This window comes from Muscardinus avellanarius, assembly GCF_963383645.1.
Source record: "Muscardinus avellanarius genome assembly, chromosome: 2".
Taxonomy (NCBI): Eukaryota; Metazoa; Chordata; class Mammalia; order Rodentia; family Gliridae; genus Muscardinus; species Muscardinus avellanarius.
In genome coordinates, this window is record NC_137787.1 from 117,010,007 (window position 1) to 117,034,357 (window position 24,351).

The following is a 24,351-nucleotide window of genomic DNA, read 5'->3' on the forward strand; positions in this document are numbered from 1 at the left end:
TCACGGTTGTTCATACCCTCCCATTGGCACGGCGGCCAACCAGACCTCTGTGTGGATCAGTGGCCTAGTCAGCAGAACTCCCCAGCACGCTGGGACAGTTATTAATGACATTAACCGAATGTGACTGACGTTTTGTGAGTTTTCTGTCTTCATTAAACTTGTTCACCTTCTCTGAAACCCTCATGCTGCACGCTAGCACGGAGCAGCCGTATCCCTCGACCCAGCATGAGTCAGGGGTGCAGCCGCGATGCCAGCCGTGAGAGCAGCCGCGATACGAGCCCTGCTCGGGGCTTCCCTCCACTCGGTGAGTACACGTGGGGGCGCCCAGGAGCAGAGTCCCTTCCCCTGCCCACGTGCTTGTCCCAGACACTGCTGGAGTGACCTGCCCTCCCTTCTCCGCTGCCCTGTGTTCCCTTCTCTCGTCCTCTCCTAAGCTGTCCTTCATTGTCTCCCTCTGCATGCTTGAATTTTGGCAATTTCATATTAGAGGGAAAAAGCACCACTTCACTCTACTGAAGTAATTTATTTGGTTCTAGGAATTGAACTCAGGGGCGTTCTACCTCTAAAATACACCTCTATTTTTATTTTATTGTTTTGAAACAAGGCCTCACCAGGTTACTGAGAGCCTCGCTAAGTTGCTCAGGCTGTCCCCAAACATGCAATCCTCCTGTCTTACCCTCCCAAGTACTGGAATTACAGGCTTGTGCCACCAGGCCTGGCTTTATTTTTTATTTTGAGCCAGGGACTCATTAAGCTGCTGAGGTTGGCCTCAAATCTGCTATCCTCCTGTCTCCCAAAGATTGGGATTACAGGTGTGAGGCACTGGGCCACTAACAGGCAAGCCTATTCTGTGGCAGTTCCCAGCATAAAGCAGAGCTCAGTCTAAATTAATGGCTGTTTGAAAATAAAGTCATCCTGCCAGGCGTGGTGGCGCACGCTTGTAATCCCCGGGCTTGGGAGACGGAGACAGGAGGATCGTGCAGGTTCGAAGCCAGCTGCACTGGCTTAAGAGACCCTGTTTCCAAAAATAAAAAAGTATAAAATAGGTCTGGGAGTGTAGCCCGGAGGTAGAAGGGCTTCCAGGAACCCCAGTACCACCAAAGAAAAAAAAAAAAGGAAAGAAAGAATGAAAATAAAGTCACCCAAAGACAGCTTTAGCCACTGAATTTCTACAGTTTATCTTACTGGGTATGAAATCACTGGGATTCTACCTCTGAGCTACACTTCCAGCCCTATTTTATTATTTTATTTTGAAACAGGGTCTCGCTGATTTGTAGATGGCCTCAATAAGTTGCTGTGGCTGGTCACAGACCTGTGATCCTCTGTGTCAGCCTCCCAAGTTCTGAGGTTACAAGTGTGTGCCACCACACTTATAATTTATATATACATGCATCTATATGTATGTATATGTATATATTGCCTCTTCAGTAAACACAAAGAGTAGAAATCATTTTTTCAAACCCCCAGTCCTATTTTTTAATTCATTTTGTGGGGGGTTTTTTGTTTTTTGTTTTTGGGTGTTTTTTGGTGGTTTTTTTTTTTTTTTTTTTTTGGTGGTACTGGAGTTGAAACCCAGGGGCATTCTACCTCCGAGCCACACCCCCAGCCCTATTTTTTATTCTTTATAAAAAGTGAAATAGAGTCTCACTGAGTTGCAAAGGGCCTCACTAAGTAGCTGAGCCTGTCTAAGAACCGCAATCCTCCTGTCTCAGCCTCCACAATGCTGGGATTACAAGCGTGCGCCACTATGCCTGGCTTTAGTCTTCATTTTGAAACAGGTTCTCACTAGGTTGCAGAAGGCCTCACAAAGTAGCCGAGGCTGGTTGCAGACCTCCTATCCTTTTGTCTCAGCCTCCCAAGTACTGAAATTACAAGTGTGCACTGTCGCGCCTGGCTATTAGAAATCATTTTAAGATACTAAGATCTAGTTGCGCTTGGTATCACACGCTTGTGATCCCCAGTAACTTGGGAGTCTGAGAAAGAAGAATCGCAGGTTCATGGCCAGCCTCAGCTTCTTTCTTAGCTTCTTAGTGAGGCCCTCCCCAACTTAGTGAGACTCTGTTTCAAAATAAAGAATAAAAGATAGGGCTGAAGGTGTAGCTCAGAGGTGCGCCCCTGGGTTCCATCCCCAGTATTGTAAAAAAAAAAAAAAAAAAAACTAAGACCTACACCTGAGATGATGGTGTGGAGTGTGGCCTGCAAGGTCTGTCTTGACTGTGTAACTCTTGACACTGGACTTTGAACTCTGAGTGTCACATACTTCTAATGTCTTTTGTCTCTAATCTGTGTCAGGAATTGAGGTCTAGATTTCTGCCATTATGACCAGTGAGTGGGTCCTTAGGAGTTCTGACCACCCTGGGAGGTGATCCTCTTCCCTTGGTAGTTCCTCCCCTCAGGCTATGAGCTGTCCCTTGTTGGCTAGCAGGGCCCCAGGGTGGGGCAGCTTAGCTTGGAAGCCTAAGTCTTGGAGCAGAATTCTCAATGAATTAGGTGGGTGGCAATAATGACTTTTTTGTTCCGTGAATGAACTGATGATTTTTCTTTTTAAATTAAGGCTGTAAGCCAGGCCTGGTGGCACAGGCTTGTAATCCCAGCGCTTGGGAGGCTGAGACAGGAGGATCACACAGGTTTGAAGCCAGCCTCAGCTATTTAGCGAGGCTCTCAGCAACTTAGTGAGACCCTGTTTCCAAAATAAATATATAAAAAATAGGTCTGGGAGTATAGCCCGGAGGTAGAAAAGCCCCTGAGTTCCACCCCAGTACCACACACAAAAAAAAAAATTAAGACTGCTTATATATACATCCTTGTTCACTGTTTGACCTTCCAAACAACCTAGCATATGAATAGACAATTCAGTCTTTTTTTTTTTTTCTTGTTTTGTTTTGTTTTGTTTTTGTGGTACTAGGGTGTGGAACCCAGGGACTTTCTACCTCCAGGCCACACTCCCAGCCCATTTTATAATTTATTTGGAAACAGAGTCTCGTTAAATTGCTGAGAGCCTCACTAAGTAGCTGAGGCTGGCTTCGAACCAGTGCAATCCTCCTGTCTCAGCCTCCCAAGCACTGGGATTACAAGCATGTGCCACCACACTCAGCAATTCAGTCTGTTTATTGGTTATTTTGTCTCTTACAAGGAATTATCAGTTTTAATTTACACGTATATCGTATATACTTTTTATATTATTGGTAGAAGCAGCCTTTGTAATCTTTTACAAGGTACACTAAATTCTCAAAGTTTTCATGTGCACTTAGCAATTGAGCAGGCACATCTGTTTTTTTACTCTTTGGATAGATAGATCTGCTTAACTGCCTTGGTGACACTTCAAAATACTGAAATATATCATTGTTTCCACAGAAGGCATCTCATGCTTTGTGTGGTCAAGGTAATAGGGAATGTCTTCTGAGCTAAATTTCTTTTTTCCCCTCTGGCTAAACCTGCCCCTCAGCTTAGTATCCAGAGCCGGGTGTGGATTAAGTTTGTAATCCCAGTACTTGGAAACCTGAGGTAGGAGGATCACAGATTCAAGGCCAGCCCCTGCAACTTAGCAACACCCTGTTTCAAAATAAAAATTTAAAAATGACTGGGGTTATATCTCAGAGGTAAAATGCCTTTGGGTTCAATCTTCAGTCCCAGAAAAGAAAAAAAAAGCAAACATGGCGCCTGGTCCCCACTCACCCTCTGGGATAGGTTGCCAAGTGTGGCAGAAGGCAAGCCACACCCTTGAGGCTATACAGCTTAGTGGTGCAGCTGAGGTTTGCACCAAGTCTGCTTTCAAGCCTGCCTTGCTTGAGAGTAGTTCTCACGACTCACTCTCTTTCCTCTGCTCCTCAAAAATCTTGAGTTTTGTTTTGTTTTGTTTTGTTTTGTTTTGTTTTGTTTTGTTTTGTTTTTGTGAAGTCTGCAGGGTCAGGCACTGGAAAAGTACTCCAGAGCTGTTCCTGAGTCAGTGACTTCTGGGCTCAGGATTAGGTCCAGAGAGTTCAGAGACACATCCCTGGAGGCTGTTTTCCTCAGTGGAGCATCCTGTGCCTTCTGTGAAAGCTCTTTTTTTTTTCATTCATTTTAATAATTACATCTTACCCCTTTGGGAAATTAGTGAGATTGTGTGTGAGTACCTCACTGCATCAACTTATATAGCTAACCTTCAAAAAAAATAAAAAAGGTAACAGTGATAATGATGTTTCAGCAAATGCAGGTGTCCCTCAGTGACTGGGGATTTGTTCTGGAACCCCTACTGGTACCTAACTTTGCAAATGCTTGGGTCCCTGATACATACATCCTCCTGGGTACTTTAAATCACCCCTAGGCTATTTGTAATACTTCATATAGAGCAAAGGCTCTAGATCTGCTTTTACATTATATTTTTCAGGAATCATTGATGACAAGGAAAAAACCTGTATGTATTTAGCAGTGACATCACTTTCCTTTCTGGGTCTTTAGCAGGTTGCATCCACAGACCAGGGCCTGCAGGTAGAGGCCAATGGTATAAGTGTTTTCAGTTTGCATAATCATTTTGAGGCATATTAATTCTAGAAGTACATATGGATGATGGTTACAGTGCTTTTTGAGGAAAATTAGAACTCTGTTGTAAATAGGCTTTGACATAAAAGTGGGTTCACCTTGTGTTCCAGCACTGAGTGGACACTTTTTATTATGACAGTGAACTTATTACAAGAAGATTTACTATTAAAGATTCTGAAATGGGCATGGCAACACTCACCCATAATCCCAGTGCTTGGGAGGCTGAGACAGGAGGATCACAGGTTTGAAGCCAGCCCCAGAAACTTAGTGAGGCTGTCAGCAACTTGCCAAGACCCTGTTTCCAAATAAAAAATAGAATAGGGCTGGGGGCATAGCTTGGAGGTAGAGTGCCCCTGGGTTCAATGCCTTTGCGTGCATGCGCGCACATCCACACCCACATACACACACATACAATTCTGTTGAAACAGAGCCAGAGGGCCGCTTTATAAAAAGAACTTTTGGATCAGGTATTGCTTAAAGACTATTTCCAGCTTAAACTATCAAGATACAATGCTGATGTGCATGTGGTTTGCTTCAGTCTTAAAAATTATTTTACTTTGTTTAAGAAAGTAATATATGTATAGTTTTTGCTTTAGAGAGTGTCTATTTTTATGTTTATGTATGTTGAGAAAGAAGGGATTTTCTATTTGCAAACTCAGACATTTGTCTTTATTGAACAGGCAACTTTTGCTATTTAATACTACATAGACCACAGATGTATGTATCTTTGAGTGTGACATGAGCTTTAAAATTATTTGAAAGGTCCGAGGTTTTGATATTTTCTGACTAAAAGCAAGTGGTAATGTGTACAAAACACCCTGTGGATGGAAGGTAGCTGCTGCTCAACCTGACTTTGCTGAATCTGTGATGTTTCTGTGGAATAATGACCATGACCCTTTCAGAGTCATGAATGGAAGCGTGTTATCTTGGTTTTGTTTTCCCCTTGAGATAATGAAAAGTCATATATTACATGGAACTGTGATCAGTACCTCAGTGTTTTGAACCAAGTCTGTTTCAAATTACTTGTTTCAAATTACTTCTGAAAGATATTCCTTTTCCTTATGAGACAGAGCTTAGTGTTTATTTCCATAAGTTAGTGAGTTGATACACTTACTGTGAATACTTGCCAATGTCTAAATGGAAGTTAGAGTTTCCTCTTAACCTCTCCTGCCACTCCAAATACTAACTACTGTTACCACCACTGCCGGCCACCCACCTGGCACAGTTAGTGAAGCACTTTATGTATGCTCTTTTAATCCTCTCAGTAACAACCAAGAGATAGGAATCATTTTACAGACAAAGAAACTGAGACCTCGAAGGAGTTAGTGATTGCCTGAGGTCCCACAGCCAGCTGCCATCAAACCAGGACCTACTGTTTCATTCCAAGCCAGTGTTGATAAGCAGTGTGCCAGAGGTGCCTATCCAAGGAAGGTCGTTAAACTCATGACCACTGAGTTTCCAACAGTTAAGCAAGTGTTTTAATAATCAGAATATTTGCGCAGCAAACTCTTTGACTGGGGAAAACGGAATTCCAGCTGTTGAGCCCATTCCTGTGATTCCATTCAGCTTCTGTGGAAACAACATTCTGAACTCCTCTGCTTTCGTTTTTGGTGCATGGTGGCGAATGCATCACATACCAATGACACATCTTGTGAGCTAAGTTAATAATTCATCCTCCTGTGTCCACTCTGGGGTGTAGACAGTGCTCTGACTCCTGATGTTCTTTATGTGCCATATTTCCATATCAGCTGGTACAGGTTTCATGCGTGGGTCTGAGTTGGTCAGTGCATCCTCTGTAGGAGGCTCCTTAAAGAGCGCCTCTGTCATGCCTGTGTGTCTCCAAGCTGCGTGAGTGCCTCGGCCCCCCATAGTCTGGGAGAGGCCTTCACTGTCCATTCACGTCAGCGCCATTCTCCCAAGAGAGCAAACGCAGCCTTGGGGGAGCAGTCTGCTTTCCTTGGTATCGTGTGCTAACCCTGTGGGTGTTGCCGTTCCTTTACCTGCAGCCTCTCGACGGCATTCCAGGTCCACTAGTGCGCTCTCCACCGCTGACTCTGTGGGGCAGTCAGGTGAACACGTGCTAACTGCATGCCTCGGCTTCTCCGTCTGTTCGTTTTCTGCACCGTGTTGCCATCGTCTCCATCCTTGTTGGCTGTCAGCTAGTGCTTGGCATGTGTGCGCCCCGTACTTGTTTCCCCGTGTGCCTTTGTTTTAAGTTGGTGAATGTTTATGGTTCTGTTACCAGGTCCTAGCTGCTGCTTTGCTGCCTGTTTGACAATATCATTTCTCTAATGTTCATGTTTATGTAAAAACAAAACGTGGGGAAGCACTTCCTCCCCACCTAGCACCCTTCTCCCCAGGAAAACAACTGCAGTAGGTGTCACATAGGCCCCTGTGAGGAAGTGTGTTGTGGGCATCTTCCAAATGGAGAGACCCAGTATGGTGCCACCTATCAATGGGAGTTCTTAGTGTCAAGTTCCAGTTGTTCTGAGGTGTTGTTCAGTTACCAGAGCTTCAGATTAGTGTGTGCATAATCTCACATGTGTGAAAATAAGTGCATTGTCCTAACAGTTTGATAGAAAACCAAGTTCAAAAGCTGGGCGTGGTGGCGCACGCTTGTAATCCCAGTACTTGGGAGGCTGAGACAGGAGGGTCTCAGGTTTGAAGCTAGCCTCAGCAACATAGTGAGGCCCTCCACAACTTAGTGAGACCCTGTTTTCAAATAGGAAATAAGAAATAAAATTGGGTTGGGAATACAACTTGAAGGTAGAATGCTCCTGGGTTCGATCCCCAGTACAACGAGAGAGACAGACAGACAGAGAGAGAAACCAAGCTTAACAGTCAGGTAATCAAGGCAAGTCAAAGGCCAGCCTTTGCAGCCTGTGGCCCCCAAACTTTCTGTATCCGCTCTGTTTTAACATACCAGAAATCCACTGGCTAACCTCAGGGGCCAAAAGTACCATGGTTTCTCAGTTTGCCACATGTAACTGGCATCATTTTCATCTGTCAGCAGTGCCTGATAACACGTCTCCTCAGCTGAGTGAGACAGAGTCTGTTATACTGACTGTTGATGGTGGCACTGCTAACCAGGTCACTGCACCAGGTATTTTCTCTCATTCTCCTGGATGAAGCTAGCTCTGACCTGTAGCTGTGTATGCTGCAAGTGAGTGCATGGCCCTGAGGACCGGGCCAGGCTACACAGCCAGGAGTGTTCACCTGTGAGAGAGCTGAGCTTCACCGGTGCCAGAGCAGGGAAAACACAGAACAGATTTTGGTATGGTGAGAACCAAAAGTTGGTCTTGTTTAGGTACAGATGAACATTTCCCTTTAAGCCCAAAATTCCAAATGATATATAGTAGGTGATGTGGCGAAGCTGTATGCATCTGTGAAGTGCAAAATGAATGCATTGTTCTTATTAATTTTGTGTCTGAAAAACAGTATTTCCCTGGAACAAGAACTGCTGGCATGGCATCTTTTTATTTTCACTCCATTTTATTTAAGTTTATGCTGAGTAATTTTTAAACGGCTTATAACTGAATTCCTTTCATTCTGTTACTCATAAATCCCTTACTATCTACCCTTTTTTAATGAAAATAAGACTGAAATATCATCTATAAAACTTAGGTATAAGCTGGGCGTGGTGGCGCACACTTGTAATCCCAGCATTCGGGAGGCTAAGACCTGAGGATTGCAGTTTGCGGACAGCCTCGGCTACTTAGGCCCTCTGCAACTCAGTGAAGCCCAGTTTCAAAATAAAGAATAAAAAAATAGGGCAGGGGCTGTAGCTCGGAGATCGAATGCCCCTGGGTTCCATCCCCAGACCCGCAAAACAAAAACAAACAAAAAACTTAAGTATAGCCAGATGTGGTAGGACATGCCTGTAATCCCAGTACTTGGGAGGCTAAAACATGAGTAACGCAGATTCAAAGCTAGCCTCAGCAATATAGCAAGGCTGTCAGCAGCTTAGTGAGATCCTGTTTCAAAATAAAAAATGAAACAGGGCTGTGGCTGAAGTTTGGAAGTAGAATGGCCCCAGGTTCAGTCCCCAGCACCCAAAAAAAAAAAAAAAAAAGATAGGGTTAGAGATGTAGTTTCATGATAGATTACTTGCCTAGTATGCACAAGGCTCTGTGATTTTAAAAAAATTTGTGCACAGTAGCTGGGTGTGGTGGAGCACACTTGGGAGGCAGAGACAGGAGGATCACGCTGGTTTAAAGCCAGCCTCGCTGGCTTAAGAGACCTTGTTTCCAAAAATATACATAAAATAGGTCTGGGAGTGTAGCCCAGAGGTAGAAGGGTTTCTAGGAACCTCAGTACCACCCAAAAAAATTATATATATATATGTGTGTGTGCATAGTAAATCTCAAATTTACACTTGTTTTATATTTTAACTAATTTGTATATATAGACAGATAAATAGTGTATTTGTTTTGTCATCTTCATGTGGCACATTAAATCACCTTTGAAACATAATGACTAAAATGACATTTGAACAGTCAGCAAGTGCATTAAAAAAGGGGATAGTATAACGCAATTTTGTTTCTCTAAAATTTCATGGCTGTATAAATCTTAATTGGCAGTGTTTAAATTATTTTCCCTTTCTTCATAGAGGAAAAGTATAAAGTTATGAAATTGACATTTAAAAAAGTAACACTTGACCCTTAAAGTTCACCAGTTTTGTAGGTGATGTTACCAACCCAAAGTTTTAAATCTTCATTTTGTAGGAAAGAGATGTAAAAAGACATTCGCTTCCCTCTTGCTCTGACCCTCATGCTCCTGACTAAGCCGGGCGTGGTGACGCACACGCTTGTCATCCCAGCATTTGGGAGGCTGAGACAGGGGGATCCCAGGTTCATGGCTAGCCTCAGCTACTTAGCGTGGACCTCTGCAATTTAATGTGACACTGTATCAAAATAAAGAATAAAAAATAGGAATGGGGACATGGCTCAGAGATAGAATGCCCCTGGGTTCAATCCCCAGTACCACAAAAAATCAAAATAACAACAAATGCTATGACTAGAAAAGGGTAAGTATAGAAATCTTCCTTGTCCAAACAGTTTACACAGGGAAAATATTTTTTATCTTAACATTTTTCTCCAATGGTTCTTAGACATCAGAATTTTAATTTAGAAACTACTTATCAGTAAATAGTGTGGCACACCCCATGAAAAGTGAAAGTATAACTTTTCATTGGTTTCTCCTGTTAAGAGTTTTAATCTCCAGCACTTCTAAGGAAGGCTGGTCAGCTGATTTATGAGACTTTAAAAGTGAGTCTTAGCCGGGCGTGGTGGCGCACGCTTGTAATCCCCGCCCTTGGGAGGCTGAGACAGGAGGATCGCACAGGTTCGAAGCCAGCCTCAGCTACTTAGTGAGGCTCTCAGCAACTTAGTGAGACCCTGTTTCCAAATAAAATATAAAATGGGTCTGGGAGTATAGCCCGGAGGTAGAAAGCCTCTGGGTCTCACCCCCAGTACCACCAAAAAAAAAAAAAAAAGTGAGTCTTTACTTCAATGACCAACAACCTTAGAATAGTTGTTTGAACTGCTAAAATTTGTTTTCATTTTTTTGGATTCTTTCTACTTTGTTTATATGGATAAAGACAATCCTTTGAGGGACTCAAATAACATTTATACTAATATTGACCAAAAGTTCTAGTTTTTTGTGATGATTTATTAAAGAATTTTTCTTGTGTGTGTGGTACTGGGGAGTGTCACAGGGGAGCTCTTCTACCTCTGGGCTATACCCCCAGACCTATTTTATATTTTATTTTGAAACAGGGTCTCACTAAGCTGCTGAGAGCCTCACTAAGTAGCTGAGGCTGGCTTTGAACCTGTGCGATCCTCCTGTCTCAGCTTCCCAAGCGCTGGGATTAACAAGTGTGCACCACCACACCCTGCTTATTTAAAGAATTTTAATACACTGATTTTCAAATAACCCAGAGATCAAGCTGTTAACACTGTTTCAAATTTTAGCTTTTTACTTTACATTGGGTTAGAACTCATTTATCAAACCATGGAGCTTTCTAATTAGTTTGAGTAAACTTGCCCCTAGAGGAAAAGCTAAATAGATTAAAAGATTCAGCTCGTATCCCAGCTCCCTTCCATAATAGATTCCCCTCTCTGACATCTAAGAATTTGTGTTAAAATTTTATGGAACACTTGCCACTAAACGAAAGTTTTGTGGGTCAAAAGTATGTGACATGGACAACTTAACCTCAACCACTGGTGAGCAAGTTCAGTCCAGGTGAGATGGCCAGGGGTTTTGCAGTGCCTCTGCCTGCTTTGGTAGGAAGAGGCAGGAGCCCTCGGGAGGAATCAAGAGCACGTGAATTCAAGTGACACAGCTTTTCCTTTTGCTTTTCCGTAGACCGGTTTGGGCTGGGCCAGCCCGGAAGAATGCCTGGGTCAGTGAACGCCATGCGAGTGCTGAGCACAAGCACAGATCTTGAAGCTGCAGTCGCTGACGCTTTGGTAAGAGCCCTGTGTGCAGTCCTTTTGAATCCTGCCTCTGCCTTTCTCTCTGTCTTAGCAGGAAATTAACTCCAAATCCGCTTACTAAGTCATCTCATCTTTGACACTCTTCAAAATGATGGAAATAGTGGACAGATTTATATTACCATTTTCTTTTTTTGGGGGGAGGGTACTGAGGCTGGAATCCAGGGGCATTCTACCTCCAAGCTCCACCCCCAGCCCGATTTTTATTCTTTATTTCAAAACAGGGTCTCACTGAGTTGAAAAGGCCTCGCTAAGTAGCTGAGACTGTCCGCAAACCACAATCCTCCTGTCTCAGCCTCCCAAATGCTGGGATTACAAGTGTGCACCACTATGCCTGGCTACTGTTTTCTTCTTAAACTTTTACCTCCACACACCCACATCAGTGAAGATTGATGTTTCAGAAATACTAGTACAAGTAGTCATTTACCCGTGTTCCTGGGTATCAAGGAAGTTCTGATGTTATTGGGCTTTTTTTTTCTTTTTGAACATTTTTTCCCCCAGCATTTCTTGTTTTCCATCTGCTGCTTCTTTGATGGTATAGCATAAACATATGATTATACAGTAGCTAATAGTTTGAGGTTTGAAAGTCCTGCATTTATTCCCTTCCCTTGCTGTGGGTCCTTATGAGTGGAGGTGGGGGGAGTTGTTGTTTTTAATGGGTCAAGTCAGTATTCAAGTAATTTTCCCCAAATTTAAGGTTGACTGAGGATGTGATGTGCTGATGGAATATCTAGTTGATATAATGTAATATCTGAACACCTCAAATGATCAGAGCTCCTTTCATTTGTGGCTATAGCAAATGTTCCTCAGTATAACCCACATATGGTCAGGTTGCTCTTTAAAGAGACATTTCAGCTGTGGTAACAGCCTCTTGCACATTCCGGTTTATGTGCTCAGCATGTGAAGTAGGTATTCTTTAGAGCCGTATGATTTCTGGCCTTGCCTTTACTCTTTTAAGATTGACTCTCTTGTAAGGAAAAAGTGCCCAGTTTCCTGCTTTCCAAGCCAGAGGCTTTCCATCTAGTCACCTGCATAGTCTTTGTGTGCAGAGTGTCAGCTTTTCTCCTTCCTGTCTTCCTCTCATCTGTTCTTGCTCGGTCACATGATTTCATGGAAGGCTTTCCCGGTCAGGCCACCTGGCAGCTGTACCCACCACCATCATATGGAGAAGGACTTTTTCTGGCAGGTACCACAGTGCAAGGTGATTGCCCTAAGAATCGAGAGCTAGGACAGAATTCTGTGACGCCTTTCTCCTTGCAATTCACAGTGCCTAGAATCTGTCTTTTCTGTATTCAGAAACCCTGGGAAGTGGAGGTCAGAGGGGATGAGACAGTGGAGGCCAAAAAACCTCCCCGAGTGGAACTCCAGTCGAGGCAGAGGACTCTCAGCTATGTGCAGAGTTCCAGGAGGCAGAGTGTTTGAGCTTAGCTTCACTTGACATGAGCTTTTCTCTATTAAGCTCATGCTGCCCTGTTACTTCCTGTCCTCCCATTTGGTCTCTGTCAGTGACCTGCCTCAGAAGAGAACACACAAGAATGGTACTGACTCTTCCTGCAGGACAGAAGACTGGGGGCAGACAAAATGACTCCAAGGAATAGACAGTAGATTGGCAGTGACTTTAGAGATGTGCCTCACAGGTCTGGGGAGAGCAGAGAATTACAGCAAGACCCGAAGGTCCTAGGAGAGGCACAGGACGGTTAGGAAATGCTATTTTGAAAGCAGTCTTTATTATTATCTGCTTGATCTGAAACGCTTGCTGACCTGTTTTTGGTTTGCTAAGAAATGTTTTGCTGTGCACTTGTGTTGCCAGAACAATCCCCACATGCGCTTCTGACATAACTCTCTATGCTTTTTCCCCACCCTTCAATATTTTCCTGCCTACAGCTGTTAGGAGACTCCAGGAGCAAGGTACCAGTGCTTTAACTTTTGTTTACAACTTTATTTTTTCTGTTGCAAGTATATTTCTTTAGAAGCTAAAGAAAGCAGCACAAATGTAACAGAGTAGAGATTCGAGTCTGAAGGGAGATTCTGCTGACTCTGCTGCGGCCTTCCCTGGTGGCTGTGTGTGTGTGTGTGTGCGTGTGTGTGCGTGCGTGCGTGTGTGTGTGTGTGTGCATGTGTGTGTGCGTGTGTGCATTTACTTTATCTAGCTCTGTTTGTTCCTTCTACTAGTGTTTCATTGTCTTATCTCAGTCTGTGCCTGTTCTTATGTTGTCGCGATTTCAGGAATGGGTTTATCAACAGTGTTTGTGTTTGAGGACTCTATAAGTGAGTGGGATGATCAAATAACTTATCCAAACAAAAACTCTTTCCAGAGTGAGAAGGGGGTGCTCTTAATAATTATGCTGGGACAGAGTCAGACAGCAGAAGAGTTCTGAGCAGGTTGTTATTCATAGTAAGTAACATTTGTAGAGAATTGTGTTTGTATTGTTTAAGCCAGTCACTGTTTTGCTTTCAGGAAAATTTGTATTTTGCAAATTTTTCACATTTTCTGTAGCTACTGCTATGTCAGGTATGGCATTAATATAGTTCTGTATTCAGGGCAAGTGAGTAAACCTGTTATTATAATCTACTTTAAAAGAGACCTATTTAACTCAAATCCTATGGCTTCAATAGTTGAAGCATCCTTTTATGTAATATACTTCTGCCACTGACATTTAAGTTCTAGCCTTTCTTAAGGAAACATGAAAATTTAGCCAAGTATACCTAGGCCATGCTTAGTATAGATTGCAGGGCAGCTGGGACTGCACATCTCTGCAGTGTGGCACGTGCTGAACCAGGTTGACATAGAGTTCCAGTTCATCCTCCTAACGAGTTGAGAGATCAGCAGAGTTACTGTCTGCTTAGAGAGGAGGGAGCGAAGCAGATAGCCTCACAGGCTTTCTGAAGTCAGCCAGCGGTGGCCCCAGGATTGTGCCCTGGGTTCATCAGGCTGCAGTGTCCCCACTTGATCAGAAGCTGTGCTGCTCCCCGCCCAGCAGTGCAGCGCATGCTACTTACCTCGCTCGTGGAATACCTCGCTCGTGGAAAGACTGCGTTTCTGTTCCTATTTCCCTACTCTTTGAGCACAGGGAAAGTGTGTATGTCTTTGTATCTCTCTGCCTTGAGCTTCATTGTTGTTTCTATTTGATGACTCACACCGGTTCACCTTTCCATTTCTCCCCTCATTGGACCTGTCAGAAGAAGCCTGTGCGCAGGAGGTACGAGCCGTACGGGATGTATTCTGATGACGACGCCAACAGCGATGCCTCCAGCGTCTGCTCCGAGCGCTCATATGGCTCCAGAAATGGTGGCATTCCCCATTATCTACGGCAGACCGAGGATGTGGCAGAAGTACTCAACCACTGTGCAAGTTCAAACTGGTCCGAGAGGAAAGAGGGGCTCCTGGGCCTGCAGAACTTGCTGAAGAGCCAAAGAACACTGAGGTGAAGCCAGGCGCCCTGGGCCAGAAGCATGGCAGAGTCCTCCTTAGTTTGCTGGGGGCTCCAGGCTCCTGCACTGATGGAGTTCTTACGCAGTTCCAGGTGCTCCGGCAGGCACTCAGGCACTCATGACTGAGACCCGTCCTTGCCACTCTGAGACAGAAAGGCATCTGACAACTATTTTAGAACTTCTTAGGTTTATGCAACGTATGTTTCCCTTAAGGTTCACTTTGTCCATTATATGTTACTTGAGAAATCTTGTTAAGGTTTGCAATTCAGGGAAAGACTAAAATAACTATCAGTGGCACATGATTATAATTCTAGTACTCTGGAGGCTGAGACAGGAGAATTGCAAGTTTGAGGCCAGCCTCACAACTTAGTGAGACCCTGTTGCCAAATAAAAAATGAAGTAGGACTGGGTGTGTAGCTCAGAAGTAGAATGCCCAGCTGAGTTTAATCCCCAGTACACCCCCAAAATTAATTAATTTAATGAAATAGGCCTGGAGGTGTAGCTCAGAGGTAGAATACTCCATTTCAATCCCCAGTACCAGCCTAGATAGATAGATGGTCAGGCTGATACCTTCCTGGATTCTCTGTGGCTGGGTCAATAGTGGCTAATGGGTTCTGTGCTCCCCAGGGTGGCCTTTCTGTCTGACCCCAGGCCCCAGAGCTGGCTACATCATTCCGTTCTGTCAGAGCAGAGAGTATAGCTGTGCCGTTAGGCACCTTGTGAAATGCAGGCATCCTGTGATGCCCTAGTCATCAGTAAGAACATAATGAGGGCGACTCGCGATTTGTTCTTCCAGAATCAGTTTTGTCCTGCAGGTCCACTTTCTGCATTCTTAGTGCTCACTGAGAACCCATGGAACAGTCTAAAAGTCTGTGGGTTAGTAATACACTCCTTTAGTTTGTGCTACTAACAAAATTGAAGAAGCATAGAGCCACGTCCCATCTGCATTCGAAGGCAATTACTAGGGATGATTTGAGGAAGAGAAGACCTCTCTGTCAAGCCTCAAAGTAAAGAAGGGACAATTGGGGATCAGATATAGTCAAGGGCACTGGGATTCACCGGAGCTGCACTTTGTCCTGGGCACAGGCATACAGAGGCCACGTGTTTCCTTCTGTCAGCTCAGCAGCCAGGTGGTGCACCGCTTGTCCTGTTTGATAAGGAAAGATGGCCGAGCTTAAAGAGGAGGCTTTCAGATACCACTGTACTTTGTTGGGTACAGATTTAAGGCCCAGGTCTCTCTGACCCATAAATGCCGGCTTTTCCCAGCGTATCCAGTGGCCATTCAGCTGAGGCCGAGAGGAGGAGGAGCAGGAGTACACTCGGGCCTTGTTCAACTCTGGCATTCCAGTGGAGCAACAAGAAGCAAGTGGCTCCTGAGTGTCTCCTGAAAATGAGAATGAAGCTGTGGATTTTACTAATAGATTATTATTTTTCGTGGTGCTGGAGATTGAACATAGGGGCATTCTATCTCTGAGCTATACCTCAGCCCTTTTTATTTTTTAGTTTGAAATAGGGTCTTGCTGTGTTGCTGAGGCTGTCTGAGAACCTGTGATCCTCGAGCCTCTCAAGCGCTGGGATTATAGGCATGCGCTGCCATGTCCAGCTAATTTTATATTTTAACTTTATCAGAAATGTGTTATGTAATATAGGTTAGGCAAACTTATCTCATTGACTGAGACAGAAGGATTTTTCAAAACAAAACTGTAACTAATTGCAATGGTGACAATATTAAGATTTAAATTAACTTATTTTCACTTTATTTCTATTAGTCGAGTAGAACTGAAGAGATTGTGTGAGATATTCACCCGAATGTTTGCTGACCCACACAGCAAGGTAAGATGAATTAGACTTGCATTCCCATCTGCATGCCTGTGTGAGCTGTGTACTACCGTATGAGAGAGAATTCCCCATAATGCAGTCTCAACCTGACAAATTTAGCACCCACATCAGCAATAATGTGTGCTGTGTCTTTTAAAATTGGACTTCTTGAAAACGTAAATATCCATAAATTTCAAGTTAAATAAGTGTGCTTCAAAAGTAGGAGTCATGGAGAAAATTAGGGATAGTCATTCATTTATTCAACAAAAAGTTTTATATGCCTACATTCTGCCAAAATGTGGACAAGGTGCTAGAATGTATGATTATATAACATAGTACATTTTTTAAAAGTTACAGTCGTGAAGAAAATAGGTATCTCATTATTTTTGTAGCCCATGTAGAGTTTGTTCTCATAGGACAAGATAGAAAATAGAAGCATTTACTTAAAAGGTTATTTATTTATTTGTTTATTTATGGTACTGGGGATGGAACCCAAGGCATTCTACCTCCGAGCTATACACCCAGCCCTATTTTTTCATTCTTTTCTTTTCTTTTTTTTTTTTTTTTTTTTTGTCCTGGGGGTCAAACCCCAGAGGCTTTCTACCTCCAGACTATACTCTCAAACCTATTTTATATTTTATTTGGAAACACGGTCTCACTAAGTTGCCGAGAGCCTCACTAAGTAGCTGAGGCTGGCTTCGAACCTGTGTGATCTTCCTGTCTCAGCGTCCCAAATGCTGGGATTACAAGTGTGTGCCACCACACCTGGCTTACTTAAAGGGTTATTGAAAAGCCAGTTTAAGTTATTTCTCCATAGAATTTTGCTACTCCCAAGAACTTGCTTGGAAGATGGTCACTTAGCTGATGCCCCGTCTCCTGGGGCTGCCTTTATGACAAGAGTCCCTGCTGAGAAGCAAACACAAGTATGGGTCAAGGCAGGCCCTTTCTAGGGGTAGTGCAGAGGGAAGGTCCCTTTATAAAAGGTACCTGGAAGCCGGTAACTTAGGAAGTTACCTCCTGTCAGCCTTCCAAGTACTGGAATTACAAGCGTGCGCCACCATGCCCAGGTCCCAGCCCTTTTTATTTTGAAACAAGGTCTCACTAAGTTGTTGAGGATCTCGCTAAGTTGCTGAGGTTGGCTTTGAACTTGTGATCCTCCTATCTCAGCCTCCCAAGTACTGGGATTACAGGTGTGCACCACCACACCCAGCTTGGAGTCTAAATTTTAAATAATACCATTGTTGGGAGGAGGTTTTTAAAGAGTATTTAGATGCAATTAGTGGAAGAAAATGGAGAGGTGGAGATATAGGGAAAGTAAAGGGTAGATAAAAGAAACTAAAGTGTGGAAATGAATAGAACTCTGAATCAGCAGAGTCAGAACTTAAATGTTGACCTGCAGGGTTAGCCAGGCGTGGTAGCACAGGCCTACAGTCCTAGTACTTGGGAGGCTGAGACAGGAGGATTATAGATTTGAGGACAGCTTCAGCAACTTAGTGAGACCCTGTTTCAAAATAAAATATCAAATAGGGCTGAGGGTATAGATCAGAGGTAGAATTCCCCTGGTTTCAATCCCTAGTGCCACAAAATAAATGAATAATAAAACCTTTATTATATTGTAGTTTCCTTAGTATAGATAGTCTCTTTTCAGGGTTTGCTGGGAGAAAGCAACCTGTGATGGCCAGAGAGTCTAGCCAGTACTGCCATCTTTCTTCTTTTTCTTTCCTTGCTTCCTCATAGGAATTGTCCATGAAGTAGCAAACATCCATCCACTTACCCACCCATCATTCATCTATCATCTCTCCATCTGTCTGCTTAGTCATTCAATATTTACTGAGTGCCTGCCATGAGCTACAGTTCCAGGAAAGCAGATCTGGCCCTTGCCTTTTGAGATGTTCACTAGCCTAGAGGAATGATTACAGGTGGTTCTGTGCCCTCTTGCACCTACAACAGTTTTTTGTTTTTCTCTCGGTACTGAGGATGAAACCCAGGAGCATTTTACCTTTGAGCTTCACCCTCAGCCCTATTTTTTATTCTTTATTTGGAAACAAGGTTTCACTGAGTTGCAAAGGACCTCACTAAGTAGTAGCTGAGGCTGTCCTCAATCCTCCTGTCTCAGCCTCCTAAATGCTGGGATTACAAGCATATCCACCACACCTGGCTCCTACAACAGTTTTATCAGTCTCTAACATGTCTTAAATTTCCTGGTAATACTTTCCCAGCAAAGATAACATCAACAATTAATAAAATTCAAAATAGGCCATATTTATTTATTCATTGCAGGTCTAGGGATGGAACCCAGGGGCATTCAACCTCTGAACTACACCCCCTGCCCTATTTTTTATTCTTTATTTTGAAACAGGGACTCACTAAGTTGCGGAGGGCCTCACTAAGTAGCTAAGGCTGGCCGCAAACCACGAATCCTCCCGTCTCAGCATCTCGAATGCTGGGATTACAAGCATGCACCACCACGCCCAGCTCCAAAATAGGCTGTATTTAAAGACCTCATTGTTATCCAAAAACATAAGCATTCAGGTTTTTTTCCTAAGATAGTGTTAAAAGCAGTAATATTTAAAGCATAAGTATAATATAGTTCATAAGACTTATACCGTAAGGGATATTAGATGGATTTGAACATTGATGAAATTTCTGTTACCTCTAGATTGCTGATTCAGAAGCAGAATGTGAGGATAAAGAAGGAATTTTGTTTCCATCAGAAGGCTCTTGTCCAGTGAGTTTGGAGGTCTCAGTTTAGTTCATATTTGCTAGCTGACTATTGACTAAGCCAGGAATCCTCAGCCAGGGCCCATTGACTCGAGTGTCTTAGTGGAGAACCCTGGTGACGAGCACCTGCCATGCTAGAACTGAGGAGGTGTGTGACCCAGTAGAGTAAGTCCACAAATAAGGCAGGGCCCATGGTGCTACTTACCCGTCTAAAACTGGGCCTAAGATACACCACCGTGGAGTGTTTCACCCTAGAGAGCAGAATAATTACACAGCAGCAGGAGAATTATGAAAGCAGTCAGTATCTTTTATTATAATTTTTATTTCCTAATATCTGAAATTGGCATGTATCAAGTAACTGACTACAGTGAAAGGCAGTAGCTCCTCAGTAGTGAATAGGTTTTCTTCCTTTTGCATCTTATGATAGTATTTTCTGAGTACTAACAAGAAGAAAGGATAGTTCTTCATCTCCCTCTCTTCATCTCTCTATTCTTCTCTCTCATTTTGGAAAATAAAAGCCTCCAAGATTACACTCAGAAAAGTTCATTTCTCTCTGTACTGACTTTGACAGGCTTATCTTGAGGGAGGAATGCGTATTTATCAGTTGTAGCTTTTTCAGGATTTATTCAGAAACTGCATGACAGTGGTATTCATTCACTGTGGACTAACATGGAATTTGTTTTGTTGCATGGCCTGGTTTGCTGTGGAACTCACAACAGAGAGTAAGTGTCAGCCCTTTATCAGTTTTCCGCAAAGTATTTGCCTTCTACAGTGTGAACAGTTGTTTGGGGTGGGGTGGGGGGGGCGTGTTCTTTCTTCTTTCTTTCTTTTTTTCTTTTTCTTTTTTTTGTTTTGTTTTGTTTTGTTTGTTTGTTTGTTTGCCATAGTGGGGATGGAAACCAGGGGCATTCTACCTTGGAGCTACACCCCCAGCCATATTTTTTATTCTTTTTTTTTTTTTTTTTTTTTTTTTTCCTCGGTACTGGGGATGGAGCCCAGGGGCATTCTACCTCTGAGCTACTCTCCCAGCCCTATTTTTTATTCTTTATTTTGAAGCAGGGTCTCACTGAGTTGCAAGGAGCCTCATTAAGTAGCTGAGAATGTCCTGAAACCACAATTCTCTTATCTCAGCCTCCCAAATGCTGGGATTACAAGCATGTGTCACCACGCCCGACTTGAGGGTTGTTTTGTTTAGATTAAACTCAGAGTCTATCTACTTCTGAACTACACTCCCAGCCCAGTTTTATTTCTTATTTGGAAACAGGGTCTTGCTAGATTCCCGAGAGTCTCACTACATTGCCAAAGCTATCCTCCAGCCTGAGATCCTCTTGTCTCAGCCTCCCAAGTACTGGGATTACAGGCATGTGCCACCACACCTGGTTGTGAGCAGTTAACAGTGCTACCCTAAGTGTCAAGAGCCTGAACAAAGCACGCATGGGCTTGTAAATTGTTTTCTAGATTTTGGAAGAAATCATGACATTAAACATGAAATGTTTTGTTTTCATTTGTGCCAGGTTTTTAGTATGTTTTTGGAGACTCTTGTGGATTTTATAATAATTCATAAGGATGACTTACAAGACTGGCTTTTTGTTCTTCTCACACAATTACTTAAGAAAATGGGAGCAGATTTACTTGGATCTGTGCAAGCAAAAGTTCAGAAGGCACTAGATGTCACAAGGTGAGTGCTGAGGCGGTATGAGAGTCTTGTCTGTGACTTCTTGCCATGCCTGTCCCCGTGGGCTCTGTCCCCATCTGAGTCTCTTGTCTCTTGTTCAGCTTTCATGTCATGCCCCCCAGCCCCCCTCACTCTTTTTCTTTTTAGGGGGTGGGGTACTCGGGATGGAACCGAGGGGTACTCTACCCTGAACTATACCCAGCCTTATTTTATTTTTTATTTTGAAAAAGGGTCTTACTAAGTTGTGTCACGCCCGAGCAAGACCATCGGGCCTTGCTCAGGTCACACCTGGGGTTAGTGGCAGTCCAGGAACTAAAACATGGGCTTTCTGACCATGGCTCCAGCTTTGCTCCTGTGACTCCAGCCACCCCCAGCGTGTGTCCTCCCTCCTGTGCGTGGGCACACACAGCGCCAGCACCATTTCCTCCCTGCCTGGCCTGGCCTGCACCTGCTCCTCTATGCCCTTGCTTGTGCCATTGAGTCCCTTGTTTCCTGACCCTGTACACTTTGCACAGCTGTAGAACCATGTTGTCCACAGAGGTTTTCTTCTGGCTTTTCAAAGAACTCAAAGTAACATTACATGTAATATAGCTTTCAGATTCCACCCTGCCTTTGGATGATGGAGGTGGGGAAGCCAGGAGAGCATCAGAGCAGATTTGTAATGGTGCTACTGAGGAGCTGGTATAGACAGGAACATAGACAGGAACCAATAGGCTGTGAACAGTTGTGGCCAGTTGTGGCTCTGTTGGGCCCAGTGATGCAGGAGTTTTTGTTTTTGTTTTTGTTTTAAAGCCACAGCTGGGCAGAGTGGTACAAATCTGTAATCCCAGTACTTGGGATGCTGAAAAGGTGAATCAAAGGTTCAAAGCCAGTGTGTAGTAACTTAGCAAGACCCTGTTTCAAAATAACAATAAAAAGGGACTAGGGGTATAGCTCAGAGGTAGGATGCCCCTTCATTCAACCCTTCCCTCCCCCAACCCCAAAATAAAAGAATTCTAGCCTCAGTAGACTTGGTCTGAGTCCCAAGAATACTTCCATGGTTCTCTTTTCTCACTGGGCCACTGGGAAGTGCAGCTGGAGTCTGCACATGATTGTTTGGAGGGGTTTTCAGGTGGTCCAGAGGTGCTACACAGGTTCTGGGCCCAAGTGATGGTCTACCTTGGTGTCCTTTGCTCCAGCTGGGCATAACCACAGGGTACGTTTCCTGGTTGAAACCACCAGTTCCAGCAGTGTGTTCTTCCACCCCAGGGCTGCAGCCAGAGGGCACTGCATTTCATGTGTGGTGTGTTGACGGAGTCGCTCGAATCACATTTACTAAAGTGTTCTTTGGGTCTAGCATTGGTCTTTGAAGCTTTCGGGGTTCGAATAGGTGTGTGAAGAAAGGGTGCTGTAGCCGGGCGTGGTGGCGTACGCTTGTAATCCCAGTATTTGGGAGGCTGAGACAGGAGGGTGGAGGTTTGTGAACAGCCTCAGCTTTTAGTGAGGCCCTTTGAAACTCAGTGAGACCCTGTTTCAAAATAAAGAATAAAATATTGGGCAAGGGGTGTAGATCGGAGGTCAAATGCCTCTGGGTTCCATCCCCAGACCCGCCAAAAAAAAAAAAAAAGGGTGCTATGGAATGAAATTGGCTAGCTGTCAGCTGTGGTGATGCTGTTGGAATAGGATGTGTGCTAGCTACTCTCTAGAGCTTCGGGCTCTGCTTGTGCTGTTCTTTTTAATTTTCACATCAATCTTGTGCTTATTCACTCTTCTGTAGACTCGAGCCTCCATTCTTGTTTTACTGTGCTTCTATAGATTAGGTAAAGCATCCAAGAGATTCCAGAGCGAGGGGCAGCTGCTCAACCTCAGGTTTGCTGGGCACTTGCATCACAGCGTCTTACCCTTAGTGTAGACATGGCCTCAGCACTCCCCCAAGCCCACTGTGCAGCTTGAAGCTGGTACTAGTAGCTGCTGCAGCTTAAGAGCAGGAGCACCAGCTCCACCAGGAGCCCTTTACTGCATCAGAGGGTTGTGAGGGCCACAAGGAGGCGTCAGTCACAGGCAAGGAGTGGAACAGGAGTAGGGTTCCCTGGGCCCAGGTGCTGTGTGAGAGTTGGAGCTGGGCGGGACTTTTCTGTCACAGTTTTACCAGGACAAAAAGTTGTACCAGGACAAAAAGGGCACATGATTAGCTCGAGCTGTAAGGAACTCAGTTAAGATGTAAAAATAACATGTGGGGATCAGAAGTGTTTGATAAGAAGGCTGGATTTACAAAGGTAGCTGAGGGAAGGAGGCAGATACTGAAAAGGACAGGAATCTTCCTTAACTTTGCGGTTTCATCTTAATATTTAAAATAGCTACTCAAAGTAACTTTAGTATGTGTTTTGGGAGATTTCACTTTTTCTCAATTTTCAGTATAAACGTATTTGCATTTATACAAAATTAAAAGTAGTATTTCAAAAAATGTGAATAGAGCTAGACATGGTGGCACTTGCCTGTAATCCCAGTACCTGGGAGGCTGAGACAGGAGGATCACAGAGTCTTGGCCAGCCTCAGCAACTTATCAAGGCCCTTTGCAACCTAGTGAAACTTTGTTTCAAACTAAAAAATAAAAGTATGGCTGGGGATGTAGTTCAGAGGTAGGACATCCATGAGTTCCATTCCCAGTACCACAAAAAATAAAAAATAAAAATGTGAATAAGTTTTTACATACTCTATTGGTATCAGTGTTTTTGTTATATAGCTTTACATTCATTTTTTTTTACAATAAAATTCTTTAAAACAAACACTTCTCTTTTTTGTTATCATAGGGACTCCTTTCCATTTGATCAACAATTTAATATTTTGATGAGATTTATTGTGGATCAAACTCAAACTCCAAATCTCAAGGTCAGTATCTATTTGTCATTACGATTCAAACCCTGGAACTCAAAGTAGCTTGAAATTTTTTTTTATATCTGATTTGTTTTAGCTATTATGAATAAATATATGAACGTTGCTCTTCAGCTCTTTGTGGACATGTTCCTATTTCTCCTGGTTTAGTACCTAATAGAAAAATTGCTGGTTTATTAGGTAGGCATATATTTAATTTTTTTTAGAAACTACCAAAATGATGGTACCGTATTCTATTATCTAAGTCCTGTAGGAAATCAGAATAATAATAAGAAAACTGAGTTGCCTTGTTACTCTATCAGGGAGGGAACATGTATGTGTTTATGTACACCATCTATTCTTTGGGAACCGTCTATTATAATTTGTGCTGAGGTTACGGGAAAGGCCTCATGAATAAGCCCCCTTTTCTCTTGAGGTCCAAACCTGTTGAGAAGTCAATGCAGAAGCTAGGACTGAATGTGAGCTTGCTGGCTGGCCATGTTGTCTCACGGAACAGGCCTGGATGTGTGACAAAATCTACTGCGGAGTGAGCTTGCCTCCCATTCAGTGGCGGAGCAGCCCTTGAAGAGTCTTGCAGCACAGACAAGGAATAGGGTGGCACCCCACCTGAAAACATAAATTCTGGACAAAGGAAGGCAGTATCAATGCTGTGACTTTTCTTTGACAGCCAGTTAAAAATTCTGTTCAAGCCAGGCATGGTAGTACATATTATCCTAGTACTTGGGAAGCTGAGACAGGAGGATAGCAGGTTATAGGCCAACCTCAGCAATTTAATGAGACCTTGAGCAATTTAAGAAACCCCTGTTTCAAAATAAAAAA

General features: G+C 43.6%; 1 protein-coding gene across 24 annotated transcripts in view; it reads left to right on the plus strand.

Moving 5' to 3' along the window:
* Positions 1–24,351, plus strand: part of CLASP1 (cytoplasmic linker associated protein 1) — a gene marked incomplete at both ends in the record, with an annotated part of 233,863 nt that overhangs the window by 157,034 nt on the left and 52,478 nt on the right. For 6 of the 24 annotated variants that reach the window (XM_080689046.1, XM_080689033.1, XM_080689041.1 and 3 more), the window contains 6 exons: positions 10,888–10,991; positions 12,900–12,923; positions 14,196–14,440; positions 16,217–16,280; positions 20,501–20,664; positions 23,451–23,529. In XM_080689046.1, the coding sequence (XP_080545172.1) occupies positions 10,888–10,991; positions 12,900–12,923; positions 14,196–14,440; positions 16,217–16,280; positions 20,501–20,664; positions 23,451–23,529 (680 nt within the window). Of the gene's footprint in view, positions 1–196; positions 305–6,527; positions 6,591–10,887; positions 10,992–12,899; positions 12,924–14,195; positions 14,441–16,216; positions 16,281–20,500; positions 20,665–23,450; positions 23,530–24,351 lie in introns of all 24 variants that reach the window. The other 18 variants (XM_080689050.1, XM_080689034.1, XM_080689051.1 and 15 more) reach the window with 7 other exon arrangements.